Raw genomic sequence first — 22168 nt, forward strand, 5'->3', positions numbered from 1 at the left:
CACTTGTGATCTCCTTGTTTGGTTAGAGGTCTTCGCCCTGATGAGCCTTACGGAAAGGTAGCACCTTCCATTCTCCTTTAACATTTTTAGGACATGAATTTTACACTTAGGTTGCATAAAATGTGAGCCTAACCCTATTGTCTTCCAAACTGCTGTCCTAGCAGTTCTTGTTGAATACAGAGCTTCCCCCCACCCCCACCCCTCCCTAGGTAGCATGTTTTCTTGGATTTATCAAGGACTGAGATACTTCAGTCCTTTATTTCTTGGCCTTGCTTCTCCTCTCTTCTGCTGATCTACTTCTCACATTTTTAATTAAGAGCAAAGAATAGATTGGTGCTTTTTGCAAAGTTAGTCTGCATAGCTTATCTAACACTTCCACAAGTCAGGTCAGTGCTCCGACTGGACATTTCCTAGACCTTAAGTGTGTCTTGATATATTCTAGGATAAGAACAAAATCCTGCTACCTGGGGTGGAGCGTTGCCACTGGACACACGCATCTTTGTTTGATGTCAATACATTTGTCATTGGAGCCTGGAATGGCGGCTAAAGCCATGGCCTTGGATTCAGGAAGGTCTGAGATCAAGATCTGTCTCTGTCTTATACCAATCCCTTGGCAGTTCATTAACTTTTGACTCTCCCAGAGTCTGTATTGTAAGACCACTTTTAATCTGCATTGATGGAGGAAATTTCCTCCTTAAGAACTCCTTCCATAGATAAAGTCACAGGCATAAAGCAATAAACAAAAATAAATAAATGCACATACATGTACATGCACAGGCATCTAGACAGATTTGTAGATATGTAGCATTTACGATACATACTAAACACGTACATACACATACACAAATTGGCATTAGATAAAACTCCATCAGTGTTTCTTTTCCTCAGCTCTTTTCACTTTTCATTATCTCACATTAGTTTTTCTAAATGTCCAAACCAAAGCAGAGGTATAGAATAAAAATTCTATTACAACAAATTAGACTTAAAATTACAATGGAGATTGAATGGAGATGTCCAAGAATTTTGACCACTTTTGCTCTTTTTTTAACCCTTACCTTCTGTCTTAGAATCAATACTGTGATATTGTCATTGTATACAGTAACCAATACTGGTTCCAAGGCAGAAGAATGGAAAGACTATACAATTGGGGGTAAAATGACTTTTCCAGAGTCACCCAGCTAGGAAGTGTCTGAGGTCACATTTGAACTCAGGACCTCCTGTCTCTAGGCCTGAACCTCTCTACATCTGAGACACCTAGCTGCTCCCAGCCTTTGCTCTTAAGAAAGAGGACCCCAGTCCTGTAGAACTGCTAAGGCCTATGCCTATCTCCATTCCTGAGAGATGTGGAACACAGTATTCTCTCTCTGGTGGCTTTACTTGAATTTTGTTCTTGTTGCTTTTACAAGAAAGAATGAGGTGGGGCAAGATGATGTTAAAGGAAAATATTTGTGGGGTAAAAACAAAAGGCCAGAAAAGAAAAGTAATTATTTTAAAAATACTTAGAAGAAAGAAAATGTACCCTAACTTTTTTTTTAACATGGACTTTGAGAAACTATTTTGTGAAAGATGGGCAGCCCAGTGACCGTCCTCAACATCCCCCATGCTGACCTTCAAAGCAAGGCCTGGAAGAGGGAATGGGCTCATGGACCCAAGTTCCTTTGACCCTGGAGTGGGCTAAGGTCAGGGCTTCGTCTTGCCCTGGATCGAGCTCAGGGAAGCTGGAACAGCCGAGAGAGATGTTCAGACGAATCCAGACTGCTCTGCTTTCAGTTCCAGGAAAGTGGGTGGGAAGCTCTAATGCTTGTATGATACAGTTATGGAAATATTTCTCTTCTCATGCCCAAATTCCTCCCCTTTTTTTGTAGATGTGAGGAAATCAGGTCTGAGGATGTTCAGCCCAGAGAAGACACAGGGGAGGGAGAAAAGCTGTCCTCCCTTATTTATAAGGCTGGTCGCAGAAGAGAGATGGGGCTTGTTCTGTTTGGCCCAGGGGGCAAAGTAGAAGCAAATGGGTGAAGGTGGCTGATGGGAATTTAAGTTCAAAGTGAGGAAAATCTTCCTTAAAATTACTTATCCCAATACAGAATGGGCTGTCTTGGGAGGAGGAAAGTTCCCCCTCACTGGAAGTTTCTTCTCACTTTGGTCTTCAACCAAAGGCTGAATGACTCCTTTGCCAGGGATGCTCTAAAGGGAATTCTTATTGGCTGCAGGTAGGATGGATTAAATACTCTGTAAGGTCAAGTTCTAAGATTCTGTAATTCTCAGAGCAATTCTTATTTTTAGAGAATTTTTTTTAAGTCCCACTCAGAGACTACAGAGGAAAAAAAGACTGGAAGAAAAGAGGAGGGGTGGTAGACATGATGGCTCAGTGGATAGAGCACCAGGCCTGGAGATGGGAAATCTTGAGTTCAAATCTGGCCTCAGATACTTCCTAGCTATGTGACCCTGGGCAAGTCACTTAATTCTCATTGCCCAGCCCTTATTGCTCTTCTGCCTTGGAACCAATACGCAGTATCTGTTCTAAGATAGAAGGTAAGGGTTTAAAAATGAAAAGAATAGAATGGGGCAGCTGAGTGGGACAATGGATAGAGCTTCAGATCTAGAATCAGGACAACTTGTCTTCATGAGTTCAAATCTGGCCTCAGACACTTATTAACTATGTGACCCTGGGAAAAAACACTTAACCCTGTTTGACTCAGTTTCTTCATCTGTAAAATGAGTTGGAGAAGGAAATGGCAAACCAATCCAGTATCTCTGCCAAGAAAACCCTAAAATGGAGTCACAAATAGTCAGACACAAATGAACAAGAAAGAAAATGGTCCCTAAAGTGGGACTTTGCTTACTTTAAGATCTCAAGGCAGTTACAATTATATATCTTAGCTATTTTATTACTGAACTCCACTACATCCCTTTGACAATGGATTTAGCCTTCCACACTAGTAGTCCTCCACCTTTTCTTGCTATAAGGAGGCAGCTAGGTGGCACAATGAATAGAATGCTGGGCCTAAAGTCAGAAAGACTTGAGTTCATATGTGATCTCAGATAACTTACTAGCTGTGTGATCCTGGGCAAGTCACTTAAACCTTAGTTTCCTTGGCTATAAAATGGGGATGGCAATGGGACCTACCTCCAAAGGTTGTTGTAAATATCAAATGAGGGGTTTGGGGGCCTCAGTTTCCTCAAATGTAAAATAGAAATAATAATCACACCTACCTCCCAAGGTGGGCATCAAATCAAATAATATTTGTAACATACTTAGCACAGTGACTGGCACATAGTAGACATTATATAATGGCAGGTATTTTAAAAAATTTATATCATTTATTCTCTAGGTTCATCTTTAAACTTTCTCAGAATTTAGGTTCTTTCTAATGAAGTTTTCATTTGCAGTACTTTAATTATTGTGTATATTTTTCTTTTGGTTCCAATTTTTTCACTGCCTAAACTCAAAATCTTGCTATTTCTGAGTTCCTCATAGCCATCATTTCTTATTGCACAATAGTATTCTATTACATTCATATACCTCGACTTATTTAGCCATTTTCCAATTAATGGGTACCATTTTGTTTCTAGTTTTTTATTACCATAAATAGTTTTGCTATAACTATTTTGGCATACAGTGGACCTTTGTTTATATCTTTGACTTCCATATGAGCACATGCCAATTAGTGACATTGCTGGATCAAAGGCTATGGACAATTTAGTAATTTTCTTTCATAATTCCAAATCGTTGCCAACTTTAAAGGTCGGAACAGTTTGTTCTCGAACAAAAGTGTGTTAATATGTCTATCTTCCCTCAGCAACTCCAACATTGACTGAACCTGGGTTACCTTTTTCTGGCCATCTTTGCCAATTTTCAGAGTATGGTTAGGAGGGTGTTTTCAAATGTTCATTTGCTATTTGCAATCCTTCTTTTGAAAATTGGCCATTTCCCTTGACCACTTATCTACAGGGAAATCAGTCTCATTATGATATGTTTGTGTGACTTCCATCCAGATCTTGGATCTCAGTATTTTCTCTATCATATTTGACATCAATATTTTATTCACTCTATAATTCCTATTCTTATTCTTGCCTTCATTTGTTTCATTCATGCAAAAAGACTTTTAAATTTGTTTTGATAATTGAAATGACTTATTTTGTATTTTTTAGTCTCCTTGGTCTTTTTTTCAGTTAAGAATTCTCCCCAAATTGATACCTGTGAAAAATACCTCTTTCTTCTTCTTTTGTCCTAGTTATTTTTATGATTTAACTTTTTATATTCAGATTGTATATCCATTTAAAATTTATTGTGGTCAAGGACATTAAGAAATTTCTCTAGAACATTTCTTTTTTATTAATAAATTTTATAGACAACTTTTATTTTTATAACAGTCATTTCTAAGTAGAGAATCAATTTCCTCTACCTTCACTGTGGAGTGAAGAAAAACAATTAAGCAAAAAAAAACAAGACAAAAACCCAACATAGAGATATATGTCAGATGACATATGCAACATTCTGCTCTTGTAGTCCCTTGCCTCTCTGTCAGGAAAAGAAAAGAATTGGTCTAAACCTAATTTCTGCCAAACTGTTTCCCAGCTCTCCCAGCAGTTCTTGCCCCAAAGAATAACTCAGGAATGCAACATGATCTTGGGAAACAATTTGGCAATGAAGAAAGAACACTCTTTTTGGAGTCAGAGAATCTGTGTTCAAATTCTGCTTCTGACACTCACTACCTGTATAACCAAAATGAGGGGCCTGGGCTAGGTGGCCTCAGAGGCCCCTTCCACCTGTAAATCTAGGATCCCATAAGGGTTGTGAGATCACTTCATGTAAATGGGAACACAGAAGCAATAGTGTTGCTAGGACCACACACCTAAGTGCTGGCAAATCCTGGATTAGAACAAACAACGTCTCAGTTTCTACTCTATGTTGTCCATCTCAATAAGCTTCCTTGTTTGCCTGTGGAGAGAAGTACATTAGTGGTATTTAATTAGAAGATGTGGTATGCGGCAGCTGTGTGGCTCAGTGGATGGAAAGTTAAGCCTAGAGACAGGAGGTCCTGGGTTCAAATATGACCTCAGACCCTTCCTAGTGGGGTGACCTGGGAAAGTCACTTAACCCCCCATTGCCCAGCCCTTACTTCTCTTCTGCCTTGGAACCAATACACAGTATTACTTCTAAGATGGAAGATAAGGGGTTAAAAATAAAAAAGAAAGAAGAATAAGACATAGTGCAATGTAGAAAAAAGAGTGTTGATATTAGGAGTTCTGATCCTGGCTTTGACACTTATGAGTTCCTGGATTATCTCCTTCATTTGATAGTGATAGGATACTATTGTGCCATAAGGAATTGAGAAATGGTTGATTTCTTTAAGAACTGGGAAGACCTCCACAAACTGATGCAGAATGAAATAACTTAGAACCAAGAGAACATTGTACATAGTAACTGAAATGTTGTGGGATGATCAAATGTAACTGACTTTGCTACTAGTAGCAATGCAATGATCCAGGATAATCCAGAGGAATTTATGAGAAAGAATGCTATCCACATCTGGAGAAAGAACTGTGGGAGTAGAAATACAGAAGAAAAACATGATTTATCACTTGTATATATAGGGTATAGGATTTGGAGCTTTTGGTTTTAAAAGATTATTACAAAAATGAATAATAAGAAAATGGGTTTTGAGTGATAATACATGTATACCCCAGTAGAATTGCTTGTCAACTCCAGGAGTGGGGAGGGAAAAGGGGAGGGAAAGAACATGAATCACATAACCATGGAAAAAAATAAAATATAAAAAAAATATGTCCTTTACAGGGTAGTAGGTAAAGTGCTTTGTAAATACCTTAAAACACTACCCCAAAAATGATTATTATTGGCCTTTGGCCTGCCTGGACCTTTCTAACTAACCCTATTCTTTCCTCTTTGTTGTAGGCAGGAAATGTTTCTAATGCCCTCAGACTCTCCAGAGAGTTCCTTCACTACAGTACGTAAAGACCACCAAAAGCTACTGGTTATTGGGAAGTTTCTATTTCTGGCAGAAATTGAAGTAGTGAGCTCCCTGTCCCTAAAGCTGTTCATTCAAGCTGAGCATATGTTGGGGATATTGCAGTAGGAATTCACATGTGCACTTGGGTCTTCTTGCCTTCCCTGGCAAGGAAACTCCCTCTGCCAATGATGCAGTGGAGAGAGTGCTGATCCCAGAATCAGGAAAACGCATCTTCCTGAGTTCAAATCCAGCCTCAGACACTTATCTCTGCCTCAGTTTACTCATCTGTAAAGTGAGCTAGAGAAGAAAATGTCAAATACTCCAACATCTTTGCCAAGAAAACCTCAAATGAGATCTGAAAGAATAGAATAAGGCTGAAAAAAAAACTGAACAACAATAATTTATCATTTAAGAGACAGCCCAAGGTACTGAGAGTGACTTGCCTAGGATCATACCATCAGTATATGTCAGAAGTGGGACTTGAATCGCTGCCTTTAATGAACTGATAAAGGTAGCAATACAAATAAATTCATATATTTATGTCACTTAACAGTTTGTGGTGACCTTGTTGTGAAGCAGGCATAGCAGGTATCATCATTTCCTTCTTAAGATTCACAAAAATAGAGGAGTTCATGGATTTCCAGTTGGAAGGGAAGGACCTTATTTTACAGAAAAGGAAACTAAGGCTCAGGGGTTAAGCGATTTGCCTAAGATCCACAGTCAGTTGTTTTTTGGTTGGTTGGTTGGTTGTTTTTTGACAGCTTATTCCACTTTTATTTTTTCATGTTTATTTTTTTTTTCATTTAAGCAGTCAGTCCAGATCTCACCTTCTGTCCACTTCTCCAAGTTAAGTTACCTGATAATGATCACACAGTGACCGTTAGAGCTGGGGCTGCCCTCGAGCATCCTGGCTCCAGGCATAGACTATTCCCCCTTTCCCACACTGCCTTAAAGGTGGCTGTTGGTTCTAGCATTCCAGGATTCTTGGCATTCTTTCAGCTCCACAAACTATGCAGGCATCACAGATAGCAGCATGTTCTTAATTTTGTGAATGTGTTTATTTCAGGTCATGTGTACCTGTGTGTCAGCCTTTTTTTGTTAAAGTTTGCAGTTGTTCAGGAAAGAAGCTCCCTTTCTCCCCTCTGTTAACCCCTATAATCAGACCTCAGGGCTGGCTGAGGTATGAAGCAAATTTGGGGGAGTGCGAGGAGAGTCTGGCGAAGAACACAAGTCAAATTCAGAGACGTTTTTCAAGGCTGAAGCTTTGGAAGCAGATCTGGAACTGAAAAGTATCAATGGGAGCTGTGTGTGCAGGAGAAAAACTGGACAGGATCATCTGCTCCATCTGTTTACCTAAGGATATCAATTTTTCCTTGGAATCCCACCCAGCTTCCTGTATTTCTGGGTCTTGCACCATCTAGCTGTGGAGATTAGATCTGAGCTCCCCAAAACAAGGATGGCCCCTGGCTGGACACACCTCAAGAGCTCTTGGGATGGAGACAAAAGAACATTGGACCTAAAGTCAAAGAGTCTTGGGTGGGAGGCTCAACCCGGACATTTCCTATTTCTATGAGGCAGGAAGGTTCAGGGGAAAGAGCTTTACCTCTGGAATCAGGGGAATTGGGAGCAAATCTTGTCTCTCATTAATCTATCTGACTTTGGGCAAGTCTCTTCATCTTTTTAAGCCTCAGTTTCCCCCCTTGTAAAGCCCCAGGCCTGTAGTCAGGAAGATCTGAGTTCAAATCTAATCTGGCCCTAGACAAGTCACTTAGTCTCTGTTTGTAACAATTTCTTTATCTGTAAAATGGGGATACTAATAGCCCCTTGCCTCTCAGAGTTGTTGTGAGGACCAAACAAGATAATCATTATAAATTATTTAGCACAATATCTGGCACATAGAAAGTGCTATCTAAATGTAAGCTATTATTGTTATATTTTCTCATCTGTAAAACAGGATCACAATGCCCCAAGAAGTTTTATGAGGAAAGCATTTTGCAAACATTAAAGCACATTTAGAAACATGAGCTATTATTATTGTTTGGAAAACAAAGGCATGGTGCTTTCAGCATTGACTTTTCTGGATTCTGGATGAATGATAACATTGAGGCTCAGAGAAACATTTAGCATGTTTGTACCAGAAGAGACTGTGAACCATTATGGTGTTGTGTGGAATTGATGAGAAGGTGAGCACCCTATTCAGCAGGACTCGACCTAGAATTGGAAAAGGTGGACTCTGGTCCTGGCTCTGATACTTACGAGTCATTTGCTAGTACACCAGTCTTAAGCCTCTGTTTTCTCCTTTGTAAAATGGAGATTAAAAACCTTTGTACTGCCTACTTCACAATGTCTTTGGGTTTCAAATAAGAGAACTTGGCATGGCTGGAAAGAATTCTAGACCTGGAGTCAGAGATCCTGGGTTCCAATCCCTTTTTGCAACTAATTGCCTGTGCGATCTTGGGCAAATCTTTTTACCTTTCTAGGTCTGTTTCCTAATTGTAAAATAAGGCAATTCTATTAGAAGACCTCAAGGAAGTTGGGATTTTTGATAGATGGGTAGAGATAGAGAGAGATGGATAGATAGATAGATAGATAGATAGATAGATAGATAGATACATACATACATACATACATACATACATACATACATAGATGGATGGATGGATGGATAGATGGATGGAAAAATAGATAGATAGATAGATAGATAGATAGATAGATAGATAGATAGATAGATAGATAGACTCTTGAAAAATCTTAAAGCACTATAGAAATAGTAGCAGTGGCTATTATAATTTCCTCCATTGACTTTTTTCAGATCCAAATAACAAAAGAGTGGCCAGGAACATCTTGAAATATGAAAGGCTGTTGGCAGAAAAATCCAGTGTGACAGGACCTGAGGCAGCCATCAAGAGACCCAATGTCCCCCACCTACAGACTAGGGACACTTATGAAGGACTATGTCAGACCTTGGGATCCCAGGTACCCCTCCTCAGGATGAAGATGGGAAGCTGCAGGATCTCAGATTGAATTTCTGTTCAAACAAGTAGAGGCAGAGACAAGATTGTAAAATGAAATGATACAAGTTAATGACATTAAGAAAACAGTTTTAAAAAAGAAGCCAATGATGTCTTTGGCAGCATTAAGGGCCAGTATGTACACAGGAAGACAGGGGAGTATTGTCTTTAATCCTGTGCTCTATATGATAACATTGGCAAATTGGAGAGTGTTCACAAGACTCAGCTTATCTGCCTTACCGTATCAGAAATTCTTCCCAAACTCCTTGGATATTATTGCTCATCGATCCCCAAATTATAGGGTGTAATATATGTATATACATATATATATACATATAATATATATATACACACACTTATCTGCTAACCTGCTATATACCCCAATAATAGAATATAAGCTCCTTGAGGTCAGGGATTTTTGTTTGTTTTGTTTCCATGTCTGTAGGGCCTAGCTAGTGCCATACAACATATGCTTTATAAATGTTTGTTAATTGACTTAGGTATGAACAGGCTGTCTCAGAAGGTAGTGAGCTTCCTGTCACCAGAGAACAATGTCTACTTATTGCTGATGATATAGAGGAGATTCCTGCTCAGTCAGTCATTGAGCATTTATTAAGTGCTAATAGGTGAGGCACAATGCCAAGCACTGGAGATAGATACAAAGAGAAGCAAAACCAGTCCCTGCCTTCAAGGAGTTCCCATTCTAATGGGGAAGACAGTGTGCAAATGACTATTTAGATGTAAGATATATACCATGTAAATGGTAGGCAGTTCTATAGGGAAGACACTAATACCAGGATTAGACTAGGTATTCCCTGGGGTTCTGGCCATTTCTAGTGTTCTGTGATTTGGTGACCCAGTCAGAATCCCCAGAGGGATCCTAAAAAGGGAATGGGGCCTCAGGGTGAATGAAGAAGGCTTATAAGGCAAAGACAAAGTCAGTGTAGACCTGGGATCCACAGCTCAGTTTTTAGATGCCTTAGCATTCTTAATGTTCCTGGGCCTTGTCTACTTTCATACTGGCCCTTATCTTTCCCTTCCAGCCCACCCACTACCAGATCCCAAGCCTCTACTGTGCCTATGAGACCAACGCGAGCCCCTACCTGCTTCTCCAGCCTGTCCGGAAGGAGGTGCTCCATCTGGAGCCTTACATTGTCCTCTACCATGACTTTGTCAGTGACTCAGAGGCCCAGAAGATTAGGGGATTTGCAGCACCCTGGGTAAGTGTCCTCAGTGCTTGGCAGGAGCACAGTCTTGGGGTTTGGGACTTGGGGAAGGGTAAGCTTGAGTCCTGGTGGAGGAAAGACTTGATAGGCTGGAGAGGAGGGCACCCAGAATGGTGAAAGACCTTAAGTTCATCCCATAGTAGGATCAAAGGACCTAGGGGAGTTTAATGTAGAGAATAGAAGGTTCAGGGGAGGGGAGGAAAAAAAAGGATAGCTCTTTTCAAGTATTTGAAGGCCTATCCCAATGGACAAAGGATTAGACTTGTTCTTCTCAGGCCCAAAAGGCAGAACCAGGAGCATCAAGTGGAAGGTACCAAGATGAAGGTACAAAGGTAAGCCTGTTGTCAGGGGGGAAAACTCCCTCATTTTGCACAAGAGGGAACTGAGACTGTTTCCTTAACTTGATTTCCTTAACTTCTTATCAAGGTTACATAAGTAGTGAGTGGTAGATTACAAACTCTTCCAACTTGAGATCCAGGACTCTATTGTACCAAACTGCTTCCCCAGTTATTCATGGTATATAGTATAAAATGAGGCAATAGGAACCCCTTCTAGCAGTTCTGGCAACTATAATGTGTAATCTCGGAGGGCGAGGGAGAATGAATGAAATGCTTTTGGTTATACAACTAGTAAATATTAGAGGCAAGATTGGAGCCCAGATGTTTTTAACTCTAAGAATGGCTAAGCTACCTTTATGAATGAATGAATATAAAAGCGTAGCTCTCTAGAGTTTAACAAGGATTTAAAAAAATTAAAGATTTAAAATTTTAAAACTTTTAAAAATTTAGATTTTTAAAAAAAATCTGAATGTATCCCTCCTTCCAGATTTCCACTGGGAAAGGGGTAGGGTGGAGGTTGTAGGTGAATATGTAGCAATAAACACAGAGAAATATTTAGTTACGCATTTTTTAAACAAACAAGAAAAAAAAGCACAGGTGATATAAACCAATAGAACAGTTTTGTAACTGCCTTGTACACCCTGATAGATGGGTGGATGGATGGATGGATGGATAGATAGATAGATAGATAGATAGATAGATAGATAGATAGATAGATGGATGGATGGATGGATAGATAGATAGATAGATAGATAGATAGATAGATAGATAGACAGACAGACAGATAGAAAGATAGACAGACAGACCAGACAGACAGACAGACAGATAGATAGATAGATAGAGGAATGGATGAGTAAATGGGTGGATGGATGAATGGATGGATGGAAAAATAGATGGACAGATAGATATATGGATGGATGCATGGATGGATAGACAGTCAGACAGATGTTTAAATGAATGGACAGAAAGACAGACAGAGAGAGAGAGATGGATGGATGGATGGATGGATGGATGGATAGATGGATAGATGGATGGATGAAAAAAATAGATGGATGCATGGATGGATAGATAGGTAGACAGATAGAAAGATATATAGACAGATAGAGACAGATAGATAACTGTATATTTCTTAAAAACTGCAGAATAGAGATTCAATTTCTAATATAACCCTCTTTCTTACTCTTTTCTGTATATTGAAATGTTTGTTTTTATTGATGATTAAATTCATGAGAAAAAAAAGTTCATGAGAAAAAGAAATATATATTTTATATATCCATACCTCCCTTCTTTTCCCCTACCAGAAAGCTACCATAACAAAAAAAAAAGAAAGTTTTTCAGCCAAACTAACTTTAAGAACAATAGAAAGATCCCAGAGTCTCAGAGGTTCTGAAGAGTGTAGCAACAGGGACAATTATAAGGCCTCTGTGAGCTGGGAAGTAGGGTAAAAGGACAAATGGTAAGGCCTGGTAGTACAATGGCAGGCCATGATTTTCCATATTCCTGGAGTGATTCTTTGTCCCTCCAATGTCAGACATGTAAACTCTGAGGAAGAGGATGACTATTGGGAAGGGGAAATAAAGCCTGAGTGAGCAGCTTCTGGGTTCCCTTCCACAGGGATGGGAAAGGAAGGTGTTAGGGAGAGGGTGAAGAGTCAATGTCCAGGGGCTGTTTTGCTTTTAATCTTTGGATTCCCAGTGCCTAGCACATAATGGGTGTTTAATAAATGCTTGTCAATTTATCGAGGCTGTCATTTTTTTAAAAATCCCTGTGTCCCTTGCACCTAGTACAGGGCTTTATACAAAGGTGGGATTTAATAGAAAAAGAAAAGTTTGTTGAGTTAGATGATTGTTCCTATTTCACAGATGAAGAACCAAGCTCATGGAAGCCACATGACTTGCCCAAATTCATACAGTTGTTATTGGCAGAGTCAGGTGAAAGCCCGGGCCTTTGGACATCATGTCCAGTTTTCTCTCAGCTGCCCTTCACTGCTGCTGAGTATTATGGGAATGGGATGAGAAGTGGTGTTCATGGTGGTGAGTCAGCAGACACAGTCAGGGGAATCTGGTATCCAGGGCATTCTAAATGGAAGAGCTTGGCGATAATGATGCTCTCAATTTTAAAGGAACCCAGGAAAAGAAGGTCATTTTTGAAAGTGCTTTAAACTGGAGGGAGAAAAGGATTACCACTAAATGATCTCATTCGGACTGGGTTGTTTGGTCTTTTAAATGTGATGCTTAGGGTCACCAACACATAAACCACCCAAGGTTGAGAGAAAAATGAGAGACCATAGGCTTGTCTACATGCCCATCAGATCTTCCAGGGCAATCATAACCAAAGGACCACAGACTGTAGAGTCGGTGCTAGAGAATTCCCTCACTTCCAGCTTCTGGGAGCTGACTTGGGAGTCCAAACCCTGGGGAATAAGAAACCAGGTCTTGGATTGAGTATATTATGCCCACCATACCTGGCATGACTGGTACGTGCCCTCTCAGGACTAGAGCGGGGAGCTAGCTCACACAGTAGCATGGAGAATGGCAATGCCCTCTGGACCTGACCACTTAGCTGCAGGGGAATAAGAAAACAAGCATTTATTAAGTACCAACTAGGTTCCAGGCACTGTGCTGAGTGCTGTACAAATATCTCATTTGATTCTCACAGCCACCTGGGAGAAAGGTGCTATTATGATCCCTATTTTATAGTTGAGGAAACTGAGGCAGATAGAGGCTAAGCAATGTTACCTAGGAATCCCAAAGCTAAGAAGTGTCTGAGGCTGGATTTGAACCCATGTCTTTTCTATGCCCTGTGGTGCCACCTAGCTGAGCTGATGCATATGCAGGGTTGGGGGAGTGTGTTGTAGAACCCTGGATTTGGATCCCTTAGAACTAGGTTCAGAACCTGTCCCTGTCTATCCCTTGCTACTTGTGTGACCTGGGACAAATCTTAGTTCCCTCAGTTATTAGTTTCCCACTTTTCTCTCTCTCTCTCTCTCTCTCTCTCTCTCTCTCTCTCTCTCTCTCTCTCTCTCTCTCTCTCTCTCTCTCTCTCTCTCTCTCTCTCTCTCTCTCTCTCTCTCTCTCTCTCTCTCTCCCCCTCCCTCTCGCTGTCTCTGTCTGTCTGTCTGTGTGTCTCTGTTTCTCTCTCTTTCCAAAATAGCATTGTTTGGGGCATATTGTCCCACCCCTTCAGTCATATCTGATACTTCATGACCCCATTTGGGGTTTTTCTTGGCAAAGATACTAGAATGGTGTCCCATTTCCTTCTTTTTTTCTTTCCCAAATTCTTACCTTCTGTCTTAGGATCAATACTGTGTATTGATTCCAAGGCAGAAGAGTGGTAGGGGCTAGGCAATGCAGGTTAAGTGACTTGCCCAGGGTCACCCAGCTCTTCAGAAGTGTCTGTGGTCAGATTCAATCTTAGGACCTCCCATGTCCAGGTCTGGTTCTCAGACCAATGAGCCACCCAGCTGCCCTGACATTTCCTTCTCTAGCTCATTTTATAGGTGAAGAAACTGGGAAACAGGGTTCCATGTTTTGCCCAGAGTCACTCTTAAGAGTCTGAGGCTAGATATGACTTGACTGAAATACGTCTTCCCGAGTCCAGGCACATTTGGTGTTGACTTGTCTGCATAGTGTTGTTTCTTCCATTCTTCCATTCTTCTGGAATGCAGAATGTCTATATTCCTAGCACTTAGTTCAATGTCTGATACCAAGAGGGGATTCATAGATGCTTGTGAAATTGAGTTGAAGTGTCACAGGATTTGAAACTAAAAACAAACTTTAGTGAGCATCTAGCCCATTTGTTGTATAGAGGGGAAAACTGAGACCTGGGGCCAAGTGACTTGTTCAAAGCAAGATCTGGAGACAAGAATAATAACTTCCATTTCTAGACTGTTCTGCATTCGACAAATCTGTGATCTCAAAATGATCATTCCAGGATCGTTCTCCCCATTTGACAGATGAGGTCTGGAGGGATCCTTGACTTGCCCAGGGTTCACACCAGCCAATAACAGGAGGGCTGGGACTTGAACCCAGGTCTCTCCATTTCCCCATCTGTGAGCCTGTGATATATGCATGTCTCCAGAGGCACATGGGTAGCTTCCCTTTCCATAATGACCTCCTCCTCTGGCTTTTTCCCCTCTCCTCTATGTTGTCAGCTGCAGCGGTCAGTGGTGGCCTCCGGGGAGAAGCAGCAGCAAGTGGAGTATCGCATCAGCAAGAGGTAAGAAGGACAAATCCAGGTTGGTGTCCCCTGTGGAGGCTTTCTATGCCTGGTCAGCCCCCATGACATGTCCTTTTGTGAGCCCGCCTGGTGGTCAGGGAGCTCTGGGACCAGTGACAATAATGTCAAATTTCTATGGCATCTGAAGGGTTGGGAAGCAGTTTGTATACAGTGTCATTTAACGCTCACAAAAGTCCTATGATAACAGATGTTCTTGGTGTTGTTATTTCTCATTTTACAGAAAGGGAAATTGAGGTTCAGGGAAATGAGCACACAGATAGTAAGTGCTAAGTGGGTTTTCTAGATCATATATGGAGGGGACCTCAGTGATTATTAAATCCATTCCAGAGGGTTCCCAAACTTTCCCTTTCTATGGTATCCTTAGTGACTCTATTAAGAGATGCTTTTTATGGTGCTCCCTAAGCCAAAAAAATACCTAACAACTCTGTTTAAAAGTGATCAGGCCAAAAAATTAAGTATTCTGCAATACCCTTGTGAGCTCACCAAGTGGCACAGAGCAGGAACCTCAAGCCTCATCCTCTTATGTCTAAGAATTCCTATGGTTTAGGCACCAGTGTCTTTTCAGTGTAGTCCAGGGTTTTTTTTAATTATCTTTATTTATTTCATGAAATATCTCCCAATTACACAAAGAGTAATTTTTTAACAACAATCTAAAAAATGTTTGCGTTCCAAATTCTCTATTTCTCTCCTGCCCCTCCTCACTCCTTGAGAAGGCAAGCACTTTGATCTTGATTGTCCATGTGAGATCATGAAAGACATATTTCCATATTGGTCATGTTGCCAAAGAAAACACAAAACAAAAGAAAACAACAAAAATATGGAAAGTGGAAAAAAGTATGTTTCAATACACATTCAGAGTTCATCAGTTCTCTCTCTGTCTCTGTCTCTGTCTCTGTCTCTGTCTCTGTCTCTGTCTCTCTCTCTCTCTGGAGGTGGATAGCATTTTTCATCATGGGTCTTGGAATTGTCTTGGATCATTGTCTTGGTCAGAATAGCCAAATCTTTCACAGTTGATCATCTTTACAATATTGCTGTTACTACGTACAATGCTTTCCTGGTTGTGAGACTTCACCTTGCATCAGTTTATGTAAAAATCTTCCCAGGTTTTTCTAAAGGCATCTTGATCCACTTTCTTGTAGTACAATAGAATTTCATCAAATCAGATACCACAATTTGTTCAGCAATTTCTCAATTGCTAAGCATTCCCTTTATTTCCAAATCTTCGTCACCACAAAAAGAGCTATTATAAGTATTTTTGTACAAATAAGTCTTTGATTTTCTTTCATCTCTTTGGAATACAGACTTAGTAATGATATTGGTGGGTGAAAAGATATGTCCAGTTTTATAGCCCTATAGGCATAGTTCCAAATTGTTCTCCAGTCATTTTCCTTTTCTGTCATATTAGTCAATCTAATAGGTGTAAGTGAGATCTCAGAGTTCTTTTAATTTGCATTTCTCTAATCAGTAGTGATTTCTAGCACTTTGTCATGTGACTTTTTAAAAACTTTTAATTAAATTGATACCTAAGAAATAAAATAAAAATATCAAAATCTTTTTTAAACTATCAAAAGAATCAATGAAAAACAATATCAAGGAAGGGAGCTTAGCAGTTCCAGATTTCAAACCATATTACAAAGCAGTAATGATCAAAACAATCTGGTACTAGCTAAGAAACAGAATGATGGTTCAGAGGAACAGATTAAGACCACAATGCACAATAGTAAATGCCACAGTATCCTAGTATTTGACGAACCCAAAGATCCAGGTTTTGGGGTTAAGAACTCAACATTTGACAAAAATTGCTGGAATAACTGGAAAGCAGTTTGGCAGAAACTAGGCATAGACCAACATCTCATATGGAATACCAAGATAAGGTCAAAATAGATAAATGCTTTAGACATAATAAGTAAGGAGAATATCAATTCTAAGTCAAGAGCAGGGGCACTTCTGGGCTAGGTAAATGGGGTTAATGGTCCCAGGTCACCCAGCTAGGAAATGTCTGAGTTCATATCTGAACCCAGGTCCTCTTGCCTCTAGGCATACCAATTGTCTTTTTCTCATTTAACTACTGATAGTTTTGGTCTCTTTTAAAAACTGCTTCTACTTATCCTTTCTTTGACCATTTATCAACTGGAGAATGGTTCTTATTTTCATAAATTTGGTTCAGTTCTCTATATAGTTGAGAAATGAGGCCCATTATCAGGGAAACTTGCTGTCAAATTTTCCCCCGGTGTCCTGTTTTCCTCCTCATTTTGGCTTTTGTTTTGTTTGTGCAAAAGCTTTTTGTTTCATATAATCAAAATTGTTTGCTTTATTTCCCATAATTCCCTCTATCTCTTATTTGGTTGTGAACTCTCCCTGTATCCATAGATCTGACGGGGACATTTTTGATGTTCTCCTAATTTACTTATGTCACCCTTTGTCTAAATCATTTATCCATTTTGACCTTATCTTGGTATTCCATATGAGATGTTGGTCTATGCCTAGTTCCTCCCAAACTGCTTTCCTGTTATCCCAGCATTTTTTGTCAAATTTCCAGTTCTTAACCCAAAAGCTTGGATCTTGGGTTTGTCAAATATTAGATTACTATGGCATTTACTATTGAATATTGTGTTCTTAATCTATTCCTCTGATCCATCATTCTGTTTCTTAGGTAGTACCAAATTATTTTGATGATTCCTACTTTGTAATATGATTTGAAATCTGAAACTACTAAGCTGCCTTCTTTAACATTGTTTTTCACTGATTCTCTTGAATTTTGAAGAAAAAATGTTTTTATATTTTTTACAAAAATTTTGAGCCTTTTGTTCTTCTAGATTAACTTTGGTACCTTTTTTCTAGCTCCATAAAATAATTTCTGGTATATTGACTGGTATGGTACTGAATAAGTTAATTAATATAGGTAGAATTGTCTTTTTAAATATATTGGCTCAGCCTCCCCATAAGCAATTAATATTTCCACAGTTAATTAGATCTGTCTTTATTTGTATCAAGTGTTTTGTAATTCTGTTCATTTAACTCCTAGGCTTGTTTTGGCAGGTAGACTCTCAAGTAGTTTATATTTTCTGCAGTTGTTTTAAATGCAATTATAGAAATGTTCATGATTTATATGGATTTACTTTATATTCTGGAACTGTGCTGAAGTTGTTAGTGGTTTCTGTTAAGGTGAAGAGAAACCCTGTTAGGATAGTAAAAAGGAGCGACCAGGATTTCCCAGAACCTGATCAGACAGGGTTGTCTCTTCAAGACCAGAGAGTAAAAATGGCTGCCTTCTCTGCCTCAGGCCAGTGAGTAATCAATCTGACTGCTTCTCTGAGATAACATGGTTGAATAACATTGATAACTGGATAAGGGATGAGGGAAGTGGGTTGAGGATTATTCCCTATCACTAATAAAACCTAATTTATTTCCCACCTTTAGTCCTCAACAGAAGTCGAGGCTACGCCGACTATACTCTCTGCCTGATAAATCCCTTCTTCTCTTAGCTAAATTTGGCTAAATCCACTGAGGAACAAGTCTCTAGATTGTAGATTGAATAGAAATGAAATCAGGCCTCAGGGGCAATCAAGTCTCCCTCAGGGGAGGGCCCCCAAAAGCAGACTGAGGAGTCCGATCAGCTCCCCCTCGGATCTTGTTCTTCACAGAGTCACGGGAGAGTTATAAGTCTCAGCAGGTTTCAGGTTCTTGCTAAAAACTCTTCCAGGAATGATTTCCACCGTCCAAGGGCTGGAGCAGAGGTATGGGAGATGGCCGTCCTTCCAGGATCAAGGAACAACTCCCCTGGCTGACGGTTGGAATCCCAGCATCCTCCTCTCCTTCCAAGATTCCAACAGGGTTAGCCCCCTGTCAGTCTGGCTTCCCAGCATTCTCTGACACTCCTCGTCATCCTTTTGCTTTCCCGAAATCTCCTCTTACATTTAAACTAGGTTTTTAGTGGATTCTTTATTCTCAAAAGTGGGTTTATGGATGGAGGAAAGGAAGACGGTCAATTCTGAGAAGGGGTCCATAGGCTAATTCACCAGACTACCAGAGGGGTCCTTCACCCCCCAAAAGGTGAAGAACACTTGCTTAAAGTTCACTCGATCCAGGCCAGATCCTCGTTGCTGATCCCTCTTCCTGATCCTCAGTATGTTCAGTACCTGGTTCACTTGTCTTCCAAACTCCAACTCCACCTCCTTTTAGCACACTGGCCTCAAAGTCCTAGACTCCTCCTGTGTCTTCTCCCTCCTTCAGCAAGCAGAGCAGTGGCCATACCTCCGACTCCACCTCCTGTAACCGAGTCTGCCCCAGATGCCAACATTCCTAGGTATGGCTGCCACACTGCCCATCACCAGCGGCAGCAGAGAGAGGGAAGCCAGAGCTGGAACGCCGCCGCCAACACTGAATTTTAGAACATCAAAATAAATGTCAGAACAAGAAGGGACCTTAGAGATCTGGTCAAACCCCTCCACTTTACAGAAGCTGCCGCTGAAGATCAGATGGGGGGAAACTGATTTGGCTCAAGTCACTCAGCTAGAAAGAGGGGACTAAGACTCGGCCCCAGACCTCCTTGTCCTAGCTCGGTGCCCTCTCCCCTGCAAGCAATAGATCCATAGTTATATAATGAGATGCCTACTATGTGCCAGACACTGGGCTAGCCCTGGGGATATGGAGCAAAAAATTAAATAGCTCCCTTCAAGAGCTAATGGGGGAAGATTACAAATAGGTGTACCAGGTATAGACAAAAATATGCATGTGTGTACAGAACACATATAAAGCCAGGATAGGCTAATCTTGAAGGGGCCGATATTAGAACCTGGAGGGATCTCTAAAGTTCTGACGTGGAAGGAGATGCTTGAGCTGAGCCTTGAAGGCTCAGGGATTCCACCAGGCAGAGGTGAGGAGGGAAAGCATCTCAGGCATGGAGGATAATAACTGCCCCACACCACCAGAGAGACGGTCACGGGGAAAGAGTGAGAGGACATGATCAATTCAAAGTAAAGCGTCCACGTTTAGTGGGGCATTCCCAGAGCCTGACGGAGAGAGCCTGGAAGAAGAGGAGGTCGGGAGTGCCGAGAGCTCAATGCGCTCGCTCTGTGTTTCAGTGCTTGGCTGAAGGACACCGTGGACCCGATGCTGGTGTCCCTAGACCACCGCATCGCAGCCCTCACGGGGCTCAACGTCCAGCCCCCCTATGCTGAGCACCTGCAGGTGGTGAATTATGGAATTGGAGGACACTATGAACCTCACTTTGACCACGCAACGGTAAGGAGTGGGGGGCAAGGGGACTCACACTTTCTGGTGCAGGCTCACTCACATAAGAGATGCTGACATCTTATAGAAAGTCAGAGTTGGGAAGAAGCACAGAATTAAAACAAGCAAACAAAAAGAATATCAGAACTGGAAAGGGACGTGACTCTCTTGGCTTAGAGAGGAAACAATGGAGGCTCGTAGAGAAATGACTTGAGCAAGGTCATTGTCACTGTCCAGACTAGAACCAAAGACTTGGAAACATGGAATCTTAGAATTTTCAGAGTTAGAAGGGACCTCAGAGGCCATCTAGTCTAATCTCTACCTGAAAAAGAATCCATTCTACACTCATCCCTGACAAATGGCCGTCCAGGCTTTGCTCGGGAGTCACCAGCAATGGGGACCTCACCACCTCTTGTACTTCTGGACATCACTAATTGTTAGGGAGTTTTTTTCTTATACTAGGTGGGAATCTGTCTCTAACTTCCATCCACTGCCTCTAGCTGTGAATCATAAATATAAATTATAGCTAGCATTTATTCTAGGCACTATGTTAAATGTTTTACAGTTATTTTCTCATCTGATCCTCACAATAACCCTGCGAGGTAAGTGCTGTTATTATCCCAATTTTGCAGATCAGGAAACTGAGGCAAATAGGTTAAATGACCTGCCCAGATACTGGAAGCATCTGAGGCTGGGTTTGAACTCAGGTCTTCTTAACTCTAAGCCCAGCAATCTCTCCACCATGCCACCTCAAAGCAATCCAATGTTCCTGTGCTATATTAACAGTCCTTTAAATACTTGAAGGTAGCTCTTATTTCCCTGCTGAATCTTTTCTTTGCCAGTCTCCTCATTACCCAAACCATGAGCTAGCCATCATACCCCAGCTATCTATTATACCACATCCCCCCCCCCCCCAAGCTTTATATATTGGTTGCTGCTCCCTTAGCCCATTCATCTGTCACCATCTCCCTCTCTGCATCCCTCTTCCCCTCGGGGATGCCCAGCAGGGAGGAGACTTGTGCTGGCAGCTGTGGATTCCCTGCCCAGATGCTTCACTGTCGCCATCACCCTCCAGACAACCACTTGACCCCCACAATCTCAAGAGGGGGAGCCGGTGTAGTCTGATAGTTTAAAAACAACAATGAAAACTAAATCCTGGGTCTTGAAACCAGAGGACCTGAGTTCTGGCCCTGGCTAGGTTACTGACATGGCATGTAATATTGGACAAGCCTCTTCCCAACTCTGTACCTCAGTTTCCTCCTCTGTAAAAATGCATGACTTGGACTAGATGCTCTCTGAGGCCCCTTCCAGCTCTGGCATTCTTTGATTCTATGGCATCCCAATTTTTTTGGGTAGATCCCTAGCAGCCATGGAGAAATCTAGAAATAGCTGTAAATAAATTGGGAAGCTAGCTGGCACAGTGGATAGAGTGCCAAGTCTGGAGTCAAGAAAGCTTACCCTCCAAAGTTCATACCCAGGCTCAGACATTTACTAGCTATGTGACCCTAGGCAAGTCTCTTAACCCTGTTTGCCTCAGTTTCCTCATCTATAAAATGATCTGGAGAAGGAAATGGTAAATCACTCCAGTATCTTTACCAAGAAAACTCCGAAAGGGGGTCACAAAGAGTCAGATATGACTGGAAAAAAATTGTACTCAACAACAACAACAACATGAATAGTTTAAGTATAAAGAATAGTCAAAGGAATGTTCTTGGAAGTCATCGGTGAATTTTTCTCTCTTCTTTGGTCTGTGATTTGGTACTATTTAATAAAGGACAGTCATTGCTGGAATGTGTTGTTGTGAGTGAAGAGTAACCCTTATTAAAAAGACAGAGGAGGCAGCTTGGTAGCCCAGAGGATAGAGAGCCAGACCTCGGGTTGGGAGGACCCCGGATCATATCTGGCGCCTGATCCTGAGCAAGTCACTTAACCTCAGTGGCCTCGCCCTTACTGTTCTTCTCCCTCAGACTCAGACTAGGACAGGGACTCTTGATATTTTGCCCATCTTTGACAGTCGGTCTGGTGAAACTTATGAATCTGATCTCAGAAGAAAGTTTTGAAATGCATGAAATACATAAGATTACTAAGGAAGCTAATTATATTGAAATGCAGTTTTCAAAGAACTTTATAAAAACTAATTCATGGCCCCC

At 41.1% G+C, this 22168-nt stretch overlaps 1 protein-coding gene across 1 annotated transcript in view; it reads left to right on the forward strand.

The window, feature by feature from the left end:
• Window positions 1-22168, forward strand: part of P4HA3 (prolyl 4-hydroxylase subunit alpha 3) — a 58308-nt gene that overhangs the window by 27187 nt on the left and 8953 nt on the right. The window contains exons 5-9 of the mRNA XM_001367801.4: window positions 5918-5969; window positions 8785-8948; window positions 10027-10203; window positions 14701-14765; window positions 19871-20030. Of these exons, the coding sequence (XP_001367838.1) occupies window positions 5918-5969; window positions 8785-8948; window positions 10027-10203; window positions 14701-14765; window positions 19871-20030 (618 nt within the window). The remainder of the gene's footprint in view (window positions 1-5917; window positions 5970-8784; window positions 8949-10026; window positions 10204-14700; window positions 14766-19870; window positions 20031-22168) is intronic.

This window comes from Monodelphis domestica, chromosome 4 (genome assembly GCF_027887165.1).
Source record: "Monodelphis domestica isolate mMonDom1 chromosome 4, mMonDom1.pri, whole genome shotgun sequence".
NCBI lineage: Eukaryota > Metazoa > Chordata > Mammalia > Didelphimorphia > Didelphidae > Monodelphis > Monodelphis domestica.